This window comes from Labrus bergylta, chromosome 1 (assembly GCF_963930695.1).
Source record: "Labrus bergylta chromosome 1, fLabBer1.1, whole genome shotgun sequence".
Taxonomy (NCBI): Eukaryota; Metazoa; Chordata; class Actinopteri; order Labriformes; family Labridae; genus Labrus; species Labrus bergylta.
In genome coordinates, this window is record NC_089195.1 from 22,722,615 (window position 1) to 22,738,698 (window position 16,084).

The 16,084-nt window shown below is 39.3% G+C and overlaps 2 protein-coding genes across 4 annotated transcripts in view; one reads left to right on the forward strand and one right to left on the reverse strand.

The window, feature by feature from the left end:
* Nucleotides 1–62: 62 nt before the first annotated feature.
* Nucleotides 63–5,005, reverse strand: rps3a (ribosomal protein S3A). Its single transcript, XM_020628583.2, has 6 exons — nt 4,847–5,005; nt 4,116–4,219; nt 3,060–3,247; nt 1,021–1,229; nt 558–667; nt 63–233 (listed from the first exon to the last, which is right to left on the reverse strand). Exons 1-6 carry the CDS (start codon nt 4,906–4,908, stop codon nt 106–108), a joined length of 801 nt encoding a protein of 266 aa, XP_020484239.1. The 5' UTR covers nt 4,909–5,005; the 3' UTR covers nt 63–105.
* Nucleotides 5,006–7,839: 2,834 nt separating this feature from the next.
* The window catches only part of lrba (LPS-responsive vesicle trafficking, beach and anchor containing), a 188,254-nt gene continuing 180,009 nt past the window's right edge, over nt 7,840–16,084 (forward strand). For 2 of the 3 annotated variants that reach the window (XM_065956901.1, XM_020628906.3), the window contains exon 1: nt 7,842–8,740. In XM_065956901.1, the coding sequence (XP_065812973.1) occupies nt 8,567–8,740 (174 nt within the window). In that variant the 5' untranslated portion in view covers nt 7,842–8,566. Of the gene's footprint in view, nt 8,741–16,084 lie in introns of all 3 variants that reach the window. The other variant, XM_065956897.1, reaches the window with a different exon arrangement.

Sequence of the window (16,084 nt, forward strand, 5' to 3'; positions counted from 1 at the left end):
CTGTACCAAATGAGTTTGTTCCGTTACTATATCGACAAAACAAAGAATGAAATTGGGGACAGTTTGTTGGTCATTTACATTTTTTATTAAATCTGTCAGGTTGTTTTAGACGGTCTCCTGGATGGGGGGCTCATAGCCATCAGCCCGTTCCACCTTGGCTCCAGTGTCATCACCTGATGCCTTAGCAGCACTGCCGGCACCACCCTCACCGTGGAGCTCCATCAGTTTGCCCACTGTAACACAAGACAAGTGACGTTAACTCAGGCATTAAAGAAACTGTTGAGAGCACTGGCAAATTTAAGCAGCAGGAAGTTTGAAATTAACCATAGTAATGTAACCATACCCTTTACCTGCCTACAAAACTGACCCTTAAACTTCTCAAACTATTAATGAGATCACCTGATGTTCCCACATGAGAAATTAACTTTTCTTAATTGAATTGGAATTGAATTTTTTTTAATGTAGTAATCAGGCAATCATCTGGAGCCGAAACGGTTCTCATGTATTCCCACAAGCGGAGCGGTTATAATTAGTGTTGTAGTAATGTGATCACTTACACTCAAACTTGGGCTTCTTGAGCATCTTGACCTTGCGGACGTAGACGTCATGTAGAGGGTAGATGGACTGGCAGGCCTTCTCAATGTCCTTGCCAACACTGTCAGGGATCCTGGAATACAACACAATACACAACAATCAACACAAAAGAATAATTACAATTTATTTAGCATTTCCAGAAATCACATCAAGCCCTCATACGATTTTTTATTAAATCGAACACCAGGAAAATGCTCAAAATACTGAAGCTGGTTCCTAGAAATTATCCATAAAATGACATGCCAGTCTCCTCACAAGATTTGTTACGTGAAGCCAACAATAAAAAACTAAGACGTTTAACGTGCAATAGCCAAAACGTAAATCAATACTAGTACAACCCAAGATATGAGTAACCGTTATTAGTATCGGTAAAGTAAGGCTACACAAATTGCCATAGAGGGTAAAGAGAAACTGTACATGACTTACAGCTTGTTGACGACTTCCTTCAGATCGTTGGTCTGGACCTCACGGGTCATGATCTCCATCATCTTTTTGCGGATCTGGCGGACCTGCTGGTGCTGGGCGTAGGAGGTCTTTCTGATCTGGTTGGTGCGTTTCTTTGTGAAACCCACACAGAACAGACGCAGAAGGTAGCCGTCGGTGGTCTTCACGTCCACGTGGGCCTCGATCATAGTCTGAGAGGAAAGAACAATCACTCTAGGTCAATCTCTTCAGATGATATACCATTGTGTTTGGTAAATAGAGTCATGAGATGCCCTGTAAATAAAATGTTTATAAACTTCTATATTTCACCTTTATCATATGGTCATACCTCTTTCAGAAAAATATAAAATACAAACCAATACTTAAAAGCAATTTCTTTTAAAAAGTTATTCAAGTGAAGAAGAAAAAACCTGCCAAAAATATTCTCCCCTCTATACCAAATACAACAGGATCTTCTATCGGAAATGGTCAACCCAAATTCATATTTTTAATGCCCAGCCTCTGACTAAGAGCCAGAAAAAGTGACTCTGCATTGCATGGTATTTGACTCCAACAACATGGGGAGGGTCAAACAGACAATTCTTCTTCGCTTCCATGGTTAACATGTAAATTTGCCAGTATGTCCCAATGAGGTCCCTTATTAATGAGCTATGCAGCAAATAGTTCTCAGGGCTTTCACAACTCAAAATATAAAGCATGTTTTTCTTGGAATAGAAATTAACTCATGAATATGACCAAAAAAAAGGGAGTTGTTAAGCCTTTCATCTCATTTAAAAAAGGAGATGAAAAAATGAACTTCTCAAAGTCTGCAAATTGAGACAGTTTCAATTCAATTCAGGCAAATTCCTGTCACATTTAGAGGTATTTGTTCTACAAAATAGTACAGTAAGATTATTATTTTTTTTAAACTGTTAGTGATTTAACTGAACAAAATCTATAAATGTTTACTTTCCTCCCAGCAACCACAACCAACAGACCATGCATGGTCTTATTAGAATTAGGGCCTAACCGATACCAATATCGGGGAGAGAAAAGTCAGATACCGATGAATCGGCCGAAATCTTTCTAAGATCTGTGTTCGATCGGTAGAGATAGATATTCCCATTCACTGTGTTGATCACACAAATGCAGTTATCAAACACTTGCGCAAAATATATACAAGGACAAGATGGTCACTCAACTGTAAAGTAACTGCACATGTACGTGCATCACCGCTAAAAACTCTGGAGAGTGATAATGCATGTTGTAATCACTATAGCACACTGCTGGGGAAAGAGAACTGCTAGTGTAATACTATGAAACTAGAATGAAATGCTGCAAAAAATATATCTAAAGTCCTTGGCACACTGAAAATAACTTTACTATAGTTTATTGTGAGCGAACGTGTTTCGTCTTCCTCAGGTTCACCCAGCACCACTGACCTCCCTGTAAAGTGCTGGGCGAACCCAAAGAAGCCACAGGCGAAATGCATTGTTCACACACAATAAAATATAGCAAAGACATTTTTAGTGTACCACAGACTTTAGATTTATTTCTCGAGGCATGTTCCTGCAACCGTGTGCACATGAGAACGTGTTTAGGCTGTGAACGAGGTACCCTGTTGGCCATTTAGAATGAAATGCTATTCGACCGGTGAATAAATCTAGCAATATTGGCGCATATCAGAGATAAAATTAGCCAATACTGATAGTCCCTTGATATGCTAATAGTATCGACCGGCTGATCTCTTCAAAACCAGTTTTTGACTGATACCACTGGAAGTAGATCATTCATGACATGTAACCATCTCCCATGATACATCTATGAATGTTCAAAGATTTAAAAAACTGCTTTTCCACTAACATTCAAACTTCACTTGTGTTCCTAAAATATACTCAGGCCTACAGTGTAGACATACAAGGTCCTCCATGAACATTCATTGAGTTGTTCATGCCAGAATTCAAATTGACAGCATTAAAACTATCAGGATGATATCCAGCACTTCCAATAATAATAATAATTTAAAAAAAAACAATCTTTACCTGCCATTTCTTGACCATGGAGCACATCTTGTCGCGGGTCAGATCCATGCCGTGGAAGTTGGTGAGGCAGTTCTTGCCCTGAACATCCTCGGTGATGAGCTTGAACTTACGGAAGGCCACCTCGTCGTTCTGCAGGTCAGCGAGGCTCACCTCGAACACACGTCCCTTAAGACCATCAGAGGCGATTCCTAAGTGGTTAAAAAAAAAAATATGCACAAGTTAGAAAACATCATTCAATCTCAACAATCAAAATGATCTCTGGAATCAGTAGAAACTCAGCACGGGGAGCATTAGATCTCTGAACATAATCAAACACTTACACATCATGTGCATACAAGCATGACCATCATGTGAGTTTATAAACTTTAACATTCATCATAATTTCACCATATACATATATATATATATATATATATTATATAAAAATCCTATTTATCCAGCCAAAAAACATTGTCTAAACCAGTGGTTCCCAAAGTGGGGGTCGGGACCCCAAGGTGGGTGGGTGGCCAGCCACCAAGAGGGGGGTCGCGAGATGCCTTCCATAAAAAACTAAAAGTGCATAAATATATATTTTTAACATTTTTGTAAATATACAAAAAGTAGTCCAATGTCATATAAGACAGTATCATCAAGTGAAATGGAAATTAAAATTTTAATTATTTTAGGATGTTGTATTATTTTGCGTTCCTAGTTTTTGCATAGGTTTATGAGTGTGTGCGTGGCTGTCGCTGCGTTATAAACCTAACTAACCACCTCAAAGAACAGTGGGGGGGGGGGGTCCCCAGATTCTGTCACCCTCTGTTTGGGGGTCACGACCTGAAAAGTTTGGGAACCCCAGGTCTAAACAATGTGGTAGCTGTGGCTCAGATGGTAGAGTCATCACCTCTCTGCCGAAAAAGGTGGAGGGTTCGATCCCCAGCTGAGCAACATATCCCATGTGTCCTTGGGGGGGGGGTGAGACACTTAACACCTGCATTGCTCCCGCTGCTACTGTGGCGGTGTATGAATGTAAACGTACGTCGCTTTGGATAAAACATAATCACACTGAAGACTTACTGGTTCCCTGAGTCCTGGTGACCAAGGTCTTGCCAAGATTGCGGATGTTGAACATGGCTGGTGCCTTGACATCATACCAGTCCTTCTTGGAAAAAGGGTCAACACTGCAGAGGGGAAACAAACAAAAGATGAGTTACTTCTCTGCACTCGGCAGAACATCTCATGGACGACTGACTCGCTGCAGCCGGATGAGCACACTCTGCTAAGCCCCATGTTAGCAAACCAGCTTAGCAGATATATAAAATATTGCCTGTTCAATTCACAAATGACAGCGGCCACCTTATCAACGTTGACCAGACTATTCAAACACGTACGTCTCAGTCATGTTCTCCTTTCTTTGCATTTCATTTAACTGTCGGCGTTACACTGCCATGTTCACTGGAAAGCCATGCTAATTGATGCTAACATATGATAGCTCCAAGTATAAAAACGCTACAATTAGGCTCTGTGCTGAGAACCTGGCTTCGTTTGTATTTATTGTTCAGAAGGCAGGAGCACTTGCGTGAAATCTAACAGCATACAACTTAAATAAATTGCGTTTAAGTCCCACAAAACAGCGACGCATGATACAACTTCACACAGCGTCAGAGGCCGGCAACGACAGGGACCAGCGATAGCCCCATCTCATCCATCTAAAATCGGCTTCATCCTTCACATTTCTTGCGGCGAAATGGTACCAATGATGAAAGCAGAGTTAGATCAGTAAACCGAATGCTGAATTTGCTACTTACATCTTCTTTTTGGCACCTTTTTTGCCGCCTTTGGTCAGCCTCTTATTCTTGCCGACTGCCATGTTGGCTACAGGGAGTGAAAGAGGAGGAAGGACGAAATACCGCGAGAATTAAAGAGATCGACTGGCGTGGTGAGATTTGTCTGTCTCGCGAGTCCTTGGAGCTTCTTTTGTCGCCCTCTGTTGGTAAATGGCCACCATTATGTTGGCTAAATAATAATTTGTAGGCTATAGGTAAAAGCAAATAAATGACCCACTGATCAAAATGTTAAAAACTCATTCTATTTAACAGTCGAGAAAGCACAAGTTAAACACTTTGCATTAGCCTTACTGAGATCAGTTCTCATGGTTAAAATCATAATACTAGGCTTTATCTAATTTGAAAAAAAAAATCCCTCCAACAATATATTTATTTAAGTAGCCTACATTAATGACCAAAAATAATGTTGTCTAGAGAATGAAAGGGTTTAAGTTGACCAAAAAGGGAAAATACAACTCCATTAAATAGCCTATTGTTGCATGGACATAGAGAACTACAGATACAAATAGCTACAGACCTTAGACTACAGATACAAATTCAGTTAGAAATAAATACATTAATTAAAAGAAAACAGAGCATTATGATCAAGATGATGAAATGTCTTGATAAGGAAAAAATATATTTTTGTTTCCAAACCTCTGAATTTACATAAAGGTTTTTTTTTAAAAGCGAATATTCATTTCACATACAGGTACTTTGGATAACAATAACAAATTCAGCAATACTTTGTATTGATTTAACATCACGGATACTGTAGATATTCATTTCTTCAATAATTTATTTGATTATAAAGTAAAACCCAACAGGCACAACCAGTCTCAAGGTGTGTTCAAAAGTCATGAAGGTGTGTGGCTTGTTATCCACCCACACTGTTATTGTTACAATAGAAAGAATTTTGTCTGTTGGTATTATTTATCCTGATTCAAGTTTTGTATTCATCCAGATTATCTGAGCACCATTATTAAATTTATGTGTTTTAATGAATGATTTGAATTCACCATGGTCACCACAAATGTACTTTTCTGTGCTTTCTCTGTGTTCAAATAGAATTGTGCAAACTTTTTAATCTTGCAGACAGAGAATAAAGTACATGCATTTAAAGGAATTACAATTTTCTGCTCAGACAACTTTAGAAACATGATGGCAGGCAAAAATGTAAAACATAGTGGAACTTTAACACTGCACAAGATATCTGCTCGGAGACTCATTATCTCTGCAGAGCCCAATTAAAAACAATACAGCATGTTTCATGTCTAATTCAAAGGTCAGAAATAGTTATTCAAAGCCTTATTTTTTTTAAATGTACCTTTGGGCTGCAGTGAACAAGTTGGCTGATTTCAGGTCATGACTCCAGAGACGAACTGCCTGTGTCTCCTGGGCGGTGCTGCAGGCTTCCATGACTGCATAGTGTCCCCGAGGACGCAGCTACGCTTTACAGGGAGGTCAGTGGTAATGCTACTGCGTCTGTGACAACAACACTCAGAGTTTCTCAGCAATATCCTGCAGAGGATGAAGTCACCAGTATGAACAGACAGAGGACAAATACATGTTTATTTAAAATCATAAAATAGAGCAGTTATACCCTTGCACATGGATTGAATTGTAATTATTTCATCTATGCAATAACAGATAGATGGGGATATGACCAATTATTATTAATCTATGTATACACCTCACATGCAATGGGTTGTTGTTGATGATTTGAAAAGGCAAGCAAAGCAGAGCCGTCACTATGCTTTAATGTTTATTTTTGCACTGCCTCGGGATGCAGACATCTGTCAATGAGCTGTTTTGCTGCGCACAAACAAAGCTCTACAACCAAAATGCTCTATAAAAATGTTTAACTCTTTTTCCTCATGGGTTAAAGCTCTGCACCCCCCCTTACATATTACACTGTTAAGAAACAATTAGTTTACCCATGAAGGCTCTCAGTACAGTTCTGTTATGCTGGATTTAATATTTGTCCACCGGCTACATTATGAAATGTTATCTTCTATCTACACTTGCTGTATGACATCTTTTTCTATATTAACATGGTATTCTGAAAAAAAAATAAAACAAAACTACAAGAGTTTCTTGTTCTGTCATTTAGTATCCCTTACAGGTTTTGTAATATAGCATTGGGTTAACTACAGTCCTGCCTACCTGCTGCTGTGGGCCTAAACTCCTTAATCTATTGATGCTATGTGAGATTAGAGCAATAAAACACTTTAAAGTCACAATTAAGGTCTTCAGTGCACATTATATGAACTCTAAGAACACAAAATACAAATAGCCTATTATTTGGGTCACAGCCATGTTAACATCTAAATCAATATAACCCCCCAAAAAAACAAGAGACTTCTGTTTTCTGCTTTGTTGTCAAAAAGTCATAAAAAAAATCAACGTTGCAATATATACAGTGTCTATATTAGTATAGACACTGTACAGTATCTATACCACACAATATATATGTGGTATAGATAAATACATCAGATTATATAAACCCATACACTATTCAAAGTATAGGACTTTTAAGGCCTATTGTGCAAAGTATAGAGCAGTGATCCAAACTAATGTTCCCTGTATCTTATAGCCTACTGGTAGTCCACACCATTTTCTACTGTAAATACAATATTTTCTACTGAGCCAAATCGACTTTTTGTTCAAAGCTGCACGAGAAAAGAAAACTGCAAGTAGAACTATAGGCAATAGAAATTGTACACATTTAGTACAGTCGGCTAGACTACTCGAGCAGCCTAAATGTAATGACTTACTTTCACCAAAGCCTCTTTATATCTTTTCAGATTCATGAATCCTAAGCCGCTGTAACTAAACACATATGGAATAGCTGTTCATTTGAACCGAGTCCCAGTATATCACGCTAAAAAGCCACCTGAGCGGCACACCTGCCACAAGGGCTGAATAGCCTCAGCTCCCCACTGCGCATGCTCTACTCACTCAAGGGCTACACTGTCATGGCGGTGGCGAGCCAAAGCTACCGGGGGTAAATCAGGAAGAGAGACTGCGGCGCAGCTGGGTTAATGATGACATTTAAGCAAGTCTGAGGAGTTCGCCACGGTGGACCGAGCAGTCGTCTGTCCTCTGTCTACTTACACCGGGGCTGCCGAGGGACTTGTCCCCCTGTCCCTGTGAGTTTTTTTGCCTCTTGCACGGCGCGCTACCTGTCAAAGAGTCCGTTGACTCTCTGACAATAGCAACTTCCAGCGCTTTACGGAGGTATTAAAAGTCACCGTATCCTCGTTTGCCTTTTTTTTGACCCGAGCAGCAGAGGAAGAAACGTGTTAAGGACGAGCCCCCACCTCCCCTTTTTCTTCTTCTCTCCTTGTTACCTGCAGCTAACTTCAACAACATTAATTCATCCGCCTGGCTATCAAGTTACCGGAGAGAGGAGTAGCTTCATGTGGAGTGACATTTACAGTCTCTTCGGTGTCATCGGCTAACAAATCCTCTTTGCGCCTTTTTTTTTTTGTGCCCACTTTCTTGTCTTATTCGCTGAAACTGTTTTGAATGGGGAGGAGGAACACGTTTGGTTTGTGTGCTTGTAGACTGTCGACAAGTCAACTGAAGGGGAGATAGATCTCTCTTTCTCCTCCTCCGACGTCGGCTGCACTGTCACCATCGGGAAGGTGAACAGGTGCCTTACCTGTGAACACCACCTGCCTCGTCCTCCCCTTAGCAATGGCTAGCGAGGAGACAGCGGGTCATGATGGGCAGGACGGGAGACCGGGCGCGATGGCGCTTAACCCCGGAGTGCCTATCAAGGGGATAAGGATGAAATTCGCCGTCCTTGCTGGCCTGGTGGAAGTTGGAGAAGTTTCCAATCGAGACATTGTGGAGACGGTGTTCAACCTGGTAAGCTGATTATAAGAGCTCAGGATAGGCCTTAGATAGCAGCAGCACTGTCAGGCTGTAGTAGCTCCACTCTGACATGTTTGGAAAAGTCTGACATCACCCTTATCTGCATACAAAGGCGTTCATGATCCTGCAAACGCTGTACACAATTAAAACTGAATACTTTAACATCACTTGGTTTAGTTTGACTTTGATCTTTGAGCTGCCCACATTGAAGTCGTATTCACAATTTATTTTTTTCCCCAATTGCCCTTTTCCCCCCCCTTAGCATATGGTAAATGTAGGCCATTTTATTTGTTCAGTGTTGGCAAAATAGCTTTGTCTACAGTCTGTTAAACTCTTACACAAACACCAAAAAAATAGGCTCACATACTGTGCTTTCATATTGCATTTTATTTCTCTTCTTTAAAAATCCGCAGGCCCATTACAATGAAGGACTGTTTTTAATGATTGGGTCTCTGTGTAACATTTCAATAACGAGGTTTGATGAACGAACCAACACTCTGTTCCTCAGTTTTTAATTAAATAAGACATAAATACCCATGTCAGCAGAATGATCATGGAAGAAATGCTTGTGGAAGCAAACCAGCTGGTGCTTTTCTGACATATCCAGGTCAGGCGAAGTGTGTGTTCCTTATCTGTCTACTACTACCTGTTGGCCACCCCCTTTAATAGTCCTTACCCAGCTTTGTTATGAAATTACTTTGCAGCACTTGGAATGAATGAAATTTAAAAGCGGTGACAAGGAAGTTAAAGCACGAAGGAGAGAGCGTGCTCAACAGGAGTTTGACTGGTTATAGATTGGGGCGGAGGTAATGAGAGGGAAGGGAGGTGAAGGTGGAACCTGCAGAACTGCTTTGTCACTGTGGCAACACAATGGAGTCCTTTTTCAGGAAAGGGGAGGCTCATCCTCCATGTCTGTAGTCACACAAGTTTCCCCCTTGAGTGGCTGTAACTGCTGTAGAAACCCCTGTAGCACTGCATGACCTAAAGCTATTTAATGAAAACATTAGACAGCCAGTCGCTGTATGGGGACAGGCAAATATTGCATTTGCTGTGGAAGACTTTAGTACAAAAATGTTGAGTTAATTGCATTCTAATGAAAATATAATGCTTATTTTGTAGTTGAGGCCAGGATTTTCAGCTGAAAGGGCAGTTGACCAACTCTGTGAGGCTTATTCTTTTAAAACAATAGTGACATTTCATGCCTCCTCCTTGCGTTGTATTTCAACTGTAGATGAAATTGGCTGGAATTGTATTATAGAGAAGAGATGTTTATCACTAATACATGTCCTTGAGTTGTTTTCTTTCAGTATGTTGTTATAAATATGAGTCAGACAGACATGTGACTACCAGCAGTTACTTTAGATTTGTGATGCACAGAAGTATTGTTTTCTGTTTCGCGTACAAAGGCGAGATTATCATCAACATCACTATCTTTTTAACTTTATTTCCTTTCCAGAAAGGCCTTTATTAAAGCACAAAATATATCTGGAAAGACAACCAGGCTTGACAAAATATCAGCTTGTGTTTCTTGGACTCCATGTTGAGTATGGTCATTGCTGTTTTAGAGCTTAAGGAAATCTTAACATGCATTTCTTTCATTACACTATTAGTCTAATGTCCTTAGCTCATCTCTCCCTTTTAAAACTAGTATATCACCATATAGACAGACTCTCTCTCAAGCTGCATCTCATGTGCGGCCTTCTCACGGGCATGAGTCGTGCAATGTATAAAGCAACCTAGTTTTCTAATAAGTGGGAGGATTATTGAAGTCTCGTTTCGTCAAAGGTGGTACATCTACAATGTGGGTTTTTCCATTTTAGTTGTCAATTCTTCCACACTAGTTTCACAAGCTATGTTTCACTTAAAGTGACAGTTAAGTTTTGGAAACCAAAGAGGGAGGAGTTGAAACTCCTCTAAAGTAGACTCTTTGTAATGACTTCAAGATACTAATTAAGCAGTTGTCCTCTATGTTTTTAAAATAAAAATGGGGAATACATCTGTTTGATGGAGTAGCCTTAAAGCACTGCTTTTTAACTGTAGTTAGTTAAACAATCTGTGAGATAATGTGTGATCATATGTGATATTAATGAACATATAATGCTGCCAAGAAATGTTGGATGCGTTTTTGTGGACCGTGATTTTCCAGTAGATGCTTATATTGCAGATTTACGCCATAGGGTGTTCAGAAAAACCCACAAATGAACTTTAATTTTAGTGCTTGAGACTATTAAGTTGCCCTGCCAGTGTACAGTGGACTGAAAGGGATAAAAAGGATGCACAATCCAACATTTAAATCTTGATACCAATACCTATATCAGCCAAGGGCTTTGTGTCTTGGCTGAAACCCATCCAATACTGCACTTCAGTGATCTTTTGTATATCTATCAGGCAACATCTGCTTGACTGAATCATTTCTTTCCAAACACAGAAAGTGTATCCACACAGACGGCTCACACACTATCTTCCTTCATGCGGGGTTGTGTAGCGCTCTCCTTGGGGCAAAATCACATCCCAGCCCACTGCTCAGACATGATGTAAAATGCCAACAATGACATCAACATTAAATTGATGTCCACAAGACTTGCCCCATTGTCACAGACACCCCATTCCAGTTATCTGAGTCTTTCTAAAATACCAGTATCTGATGTCAGTTTTTAATTGATGCATCCCTAAAAAAAAGATTCCCAACAAAGGATTGAACTAATGTTAAAATCTTAAATTTGATTAGATTTAATTAATACATAAGATTGGAGGTACTGAGACACACATTCACAGGTCCAATGTAGTTTGAAGGCAATACAGTTTGCAATTGATTAATTTTTCCTGTTTAGAGACAATGTAATGAGCTTTACCTGTCTCTCTTACATTGGCTTTCGTTGTTTATTTTAAAAGAGTGTACACACCGTCACCTATATTAGTCCATCCACTCAGGTGTAGACTCTTATGTTGTATGATCTGACCTGTGTGTGGGTGTGAATGAGCAACAAAGCATCAACCTCCAACCTCAATAGATATCTAATGAACAAGAGTTATTGTTACTGCGGTTGCAGTACCTTGTGTGCATGTGACAGAAATGTGCATTTCATCTATTATTTGTCAAACTTAGGGTTATTACAAACATGTAATGGAAACACAATTGTTCACAAATGAACAAACTGCACAGATTTGGTAGTAAAAAGCTCAGTTTAGCACATGAAAAAACATGGCCTTAAAACTAACAAAAAGCAATATCTACACTGAATGGAAGGACTAATAATAATGTGAAAGGGCTACTTGTAACTCCACAGAGAATCAGCGCCCTACTTCAAAGCCTTCTGCAGCTTTCTATCACCATCATCTCATGTGTGGCTTGTGGTATTAAAAAACAATCCCACACTGGTTTAGATTAAAAAAGAAAAGGGCAACAGCTTTGAGCGTTCAAACTGATTATATAGTATTCATCCTGAGTGAACAAAGCTGACCATGGAGTGAGCCAGGGAGAGTTGTTGGCTGTCTATCAATTTTTTAAGTCCAATGGTCACTAGTTTTAGCACTAGTTATGAATGCCAACTCTTGAGAAAATGTCTTGAATTCTTGGACTGGGTAGTCAATGTTTGACTTAATAGTTTACATGTTTATTTTTGTCTTTAAGGACAGGTAGCATACACTCTGTGTGTGTGTGTGAATTACTGTGCTGCAAGTGGCAGTGCACAGTTTTAACAGGAAGCAGCATTGTGTTGTTTGTTTTTTTTGCTCTGGCTAACCAAAAAAAATATATGCTGAAAGCTGCAAAGTGCAGTGTTAATGCTCTGCTGGGTTGTCTGCAACAATCACTGCTGACTGATGTATCCGTCTACTCTGATGTCATTTATGTCGACACTGAGGCTGGGTTAGCTTGGGGAACAGTTTGGCAGCTCATAATAAAAGTGCACGTTTATGCAAAAACGACTCATTGAGTTAGTATATGATAACACATAATGACATCCAAAAGGACACCTCAGTGTACAGTGTTAGAATATGAATGCTTAATAAGTTATAATGTTCATAATGAAATGATAATAGAAAAAAAACAAACAGCTGGGTTTAACCTATAACTTATTGGAAATGTGTTCTTTACGGTGTTTACATCATTGCCGGCTTCTTCTATATTAACTTAGGTGCTCGTTTTATGAAAAAAATGGGGTCTGCTTTATCACGTTCTTGTTGGCTATAAATACTGATGGATTCTATATGGGCTAATGCTAATGGCCCTGCATTAAACATATAAAAAACTGTCATGTTCTTAGAAACGTGATGCAACTAATAGTATTACCATTTAAATATTCTTAGAATCATTAAATTGCTAGGGTGTCGATTTAACTCGGATGGTTGAGCTCACCCCTCCAAGTAAACAGACTAATCCCTCACTGCAAGGGTCTCAGGTGTGACCCCAGCCCTTTTTATTTACTCTCTTTTTCCCTGTAGTCTATCCTCAGCTGTTCTATCAAAATCAAGACAAAAACAATCCTAAGACACATTCAATTCCTTCATTCCACTGAGTAGAACATACCAACACTGTAAACTAATGTAAACCTCTGTGAAGATGAGTCTTGTTACTCTTCTGCAAGATGATGGTTTTGCAGATGGTTTGGATTGAGCTTTGAAATGTTACTTTGGCTTTACCTGAAGGCAAGGTCATACAACCTGCCGCTAGCTTTGTGACATCAAGAGGAGACCAAAGCTGTCTGTGCACACGATTGTGTTCATGTCAATGTTAATATTGTGACAAAGCATTCACTGCTTTGTGAATGAAAAATTACGAGGTGGATGAAAATGCTTCAAATACAATGTCACCATCTTCAATGAAAGGTTTTGTTTTTGGCTCAGAAGTAAAGCCTTATTTTTAAAGTAAAAACCAATCTTCACTTTATGCCTTCTAATTAGATTGGTAATGTACATTTAATGAAAGCCGGTCATTTGTCCTTACGCAAATACTATAGCAGGTCACTTTCAATTCAATTCAATTCAAAAAACTTTATTTGTCCCTGGGGGGCAATTCAAAGGCACACAGAGCAGTAAATTAACAACAGTGCAAGTAAACAAAACATTGTAACTTAACTATAAAGTGTCAATTTAAATACAAACATTTTAACCTAAATATAAAGTGTCAATTTAAATACAACTTAAAGCAATGGGTGTACTGTCAGAAGTAAAACAAATATTTAATTAAACCATTTTGCTGTTGTTGCACATGCGGAGAATACCATGACTTTTTGTTTTCAAATGCAATAAAGCTATTTGTAAAGACTGAAAAGCTGTCTGAAGCTTTTGCACTGCTTTTTCTATGGGAGCATATGTTTAGAACAGTGTTGTGAGCATAGAAGTTTCATTTTTCTTCGATGTCCTTACCCAGGTCATTAATAGAAATAGAGAACAAAAAGCTCCCAACATGGACCCCTGAGGGACGCCTTTAGTGATCTTGAGCAGAATGGCTTGGAAAGATCTAATAAAACAGCACAATGTTGTGTTCTGTCCAAGGCCCTAATAAGATCTAACATAGTACTGCAGGGTAGAATCATGCATATTAGCTGTTCACTGGAATTTACTATTTATCAGGTTATGAAATCTTTAAATTGATTTTACAGGCCTTACTTTTGGTATCAGTAGATAGGAGCCATTTCTGCCTTTACCAGTGTGGAACCGATTACCGCCTGCTGTTTGATGAGATACGCTACAAACCCCAAGGTATCAGCCAAGTTTCAATAAAAGTGTTTGAGTTATATTTGGCAGGGTAAGAGACCTTTACAGACCTTGAAAAATATATTTTCCACTTACAACTCTAAGTATCAATCCCTGCGGGTAGTTTAGGTTGTTTTTGCCAAGACTCTTTGTGTTTTGGATTAAATATGCATAGGTTTTTGCTTATTCCTCTTGTGAAAAAGAATGCATTGGGAAAGTGGAAGTGATTAAGCCTTGTTAGTTATCAAATGTGACATTTCAAATCAATAATCACAGCAAGGTGGCAAGTACTGCTTATTTTTATTGTCAGTTAAACTGTTGATTATGTTCTAGATATCAAATAATGATTTTTTTATTGTGTAAAATGTCAGAAAGGTGGTGTAAAATGTTTATTAGTGTTTCCTAAGGACGTAGTCACAGAGAAATGTTCACATAAGGTGGAATCAGATTCTTCTTCTTTCTATCTTTAAAAAATACTCAGACCAAGTAGATTACTACAATAGTTGGTTATTGATTTGATAGTTTATCATAAATCTATGAAGCTCCTCTCCTTTGGAGAACTTTGGAGTTTTGACCCTGTGACTCAAGATGGCACAGTTCCCTGATGCGCACATGATGTAGACAGGAATCCAACACACACAAACAGTTGCACACAATAACAAAAGTGGTAGGGGAGTGTGGGCGATCCTTGTCCTCTCTCCAGGCATGCTTTGCCCTCTCTGGCTGTAACAAAGAGCCCTCTAATCTGACACATAAATGAAACCCTATCTTCTCCTCTCAGCTGTCTATTGCATCAGACCAGATCTACTATCACACCTTTCCCCTTTCTTCACTGCGGTTAGAAGCACTTGAGGTCTGTAGTCAAAATAAACTGACTCTTTTTATAGACTGAAAGTGTGTGAATTGGTTTAATTTCAACATTAGCTACGAAGCTCCTTGTCTCCCTATAGGTGACCTTTTTGCCATGTGTATATTTTGAATTGCACTTTAACAGCAGTGACATCTCACTGACAGTTACAGTCGTAGAGTCAGCACAATGAGTAGTGGTTTGTGAGAAACGCAGGTATAGTCAGCCTGCAGTATTGCTGGAACTGGTTCTTTATGGCCAGTACCGGCTGTGTACTGGTTTTCTGCTATACCTGTATTTTATGGTAATTGTATTGTGTTGTAGTTCAGCCCCCCCAGCCGATCAGATAATGCACCCAATCCACCCTGCCTCACCACCTGCTGTGTGCTTACAAACCGCCACAGGGCTCCAGAGTTGAGTAATGTTTGGTAGACGTATTGACCCTAACCCTATGAGTCTGCAATGACTGCAGTCGTCACAAATTCTGATATAATTATTGTATAGAGCTTCAGATTCTTTTTGGACTTTTGATGGTCTGAAATATCTGCATAATTTACTATAAGTTCTACTCTTAACAGCACGTATTTCAGTTTAGATTTTCCGGGAAATATTTGTGATGAAAATTTGATTGGTGCTTAAAAGCTTGTGTAATTTTTCCATCTTTGTCTGTTGATTGCAATGACGGAAGTACTTCTCATTTGTTGTAAGGTGAGGGTGGGGCTGTGTTGACTATGGCACAAAGAATGATTAGCCCGCTTCATTGTACATACACGTTTCAGATGGAGCATGATTGT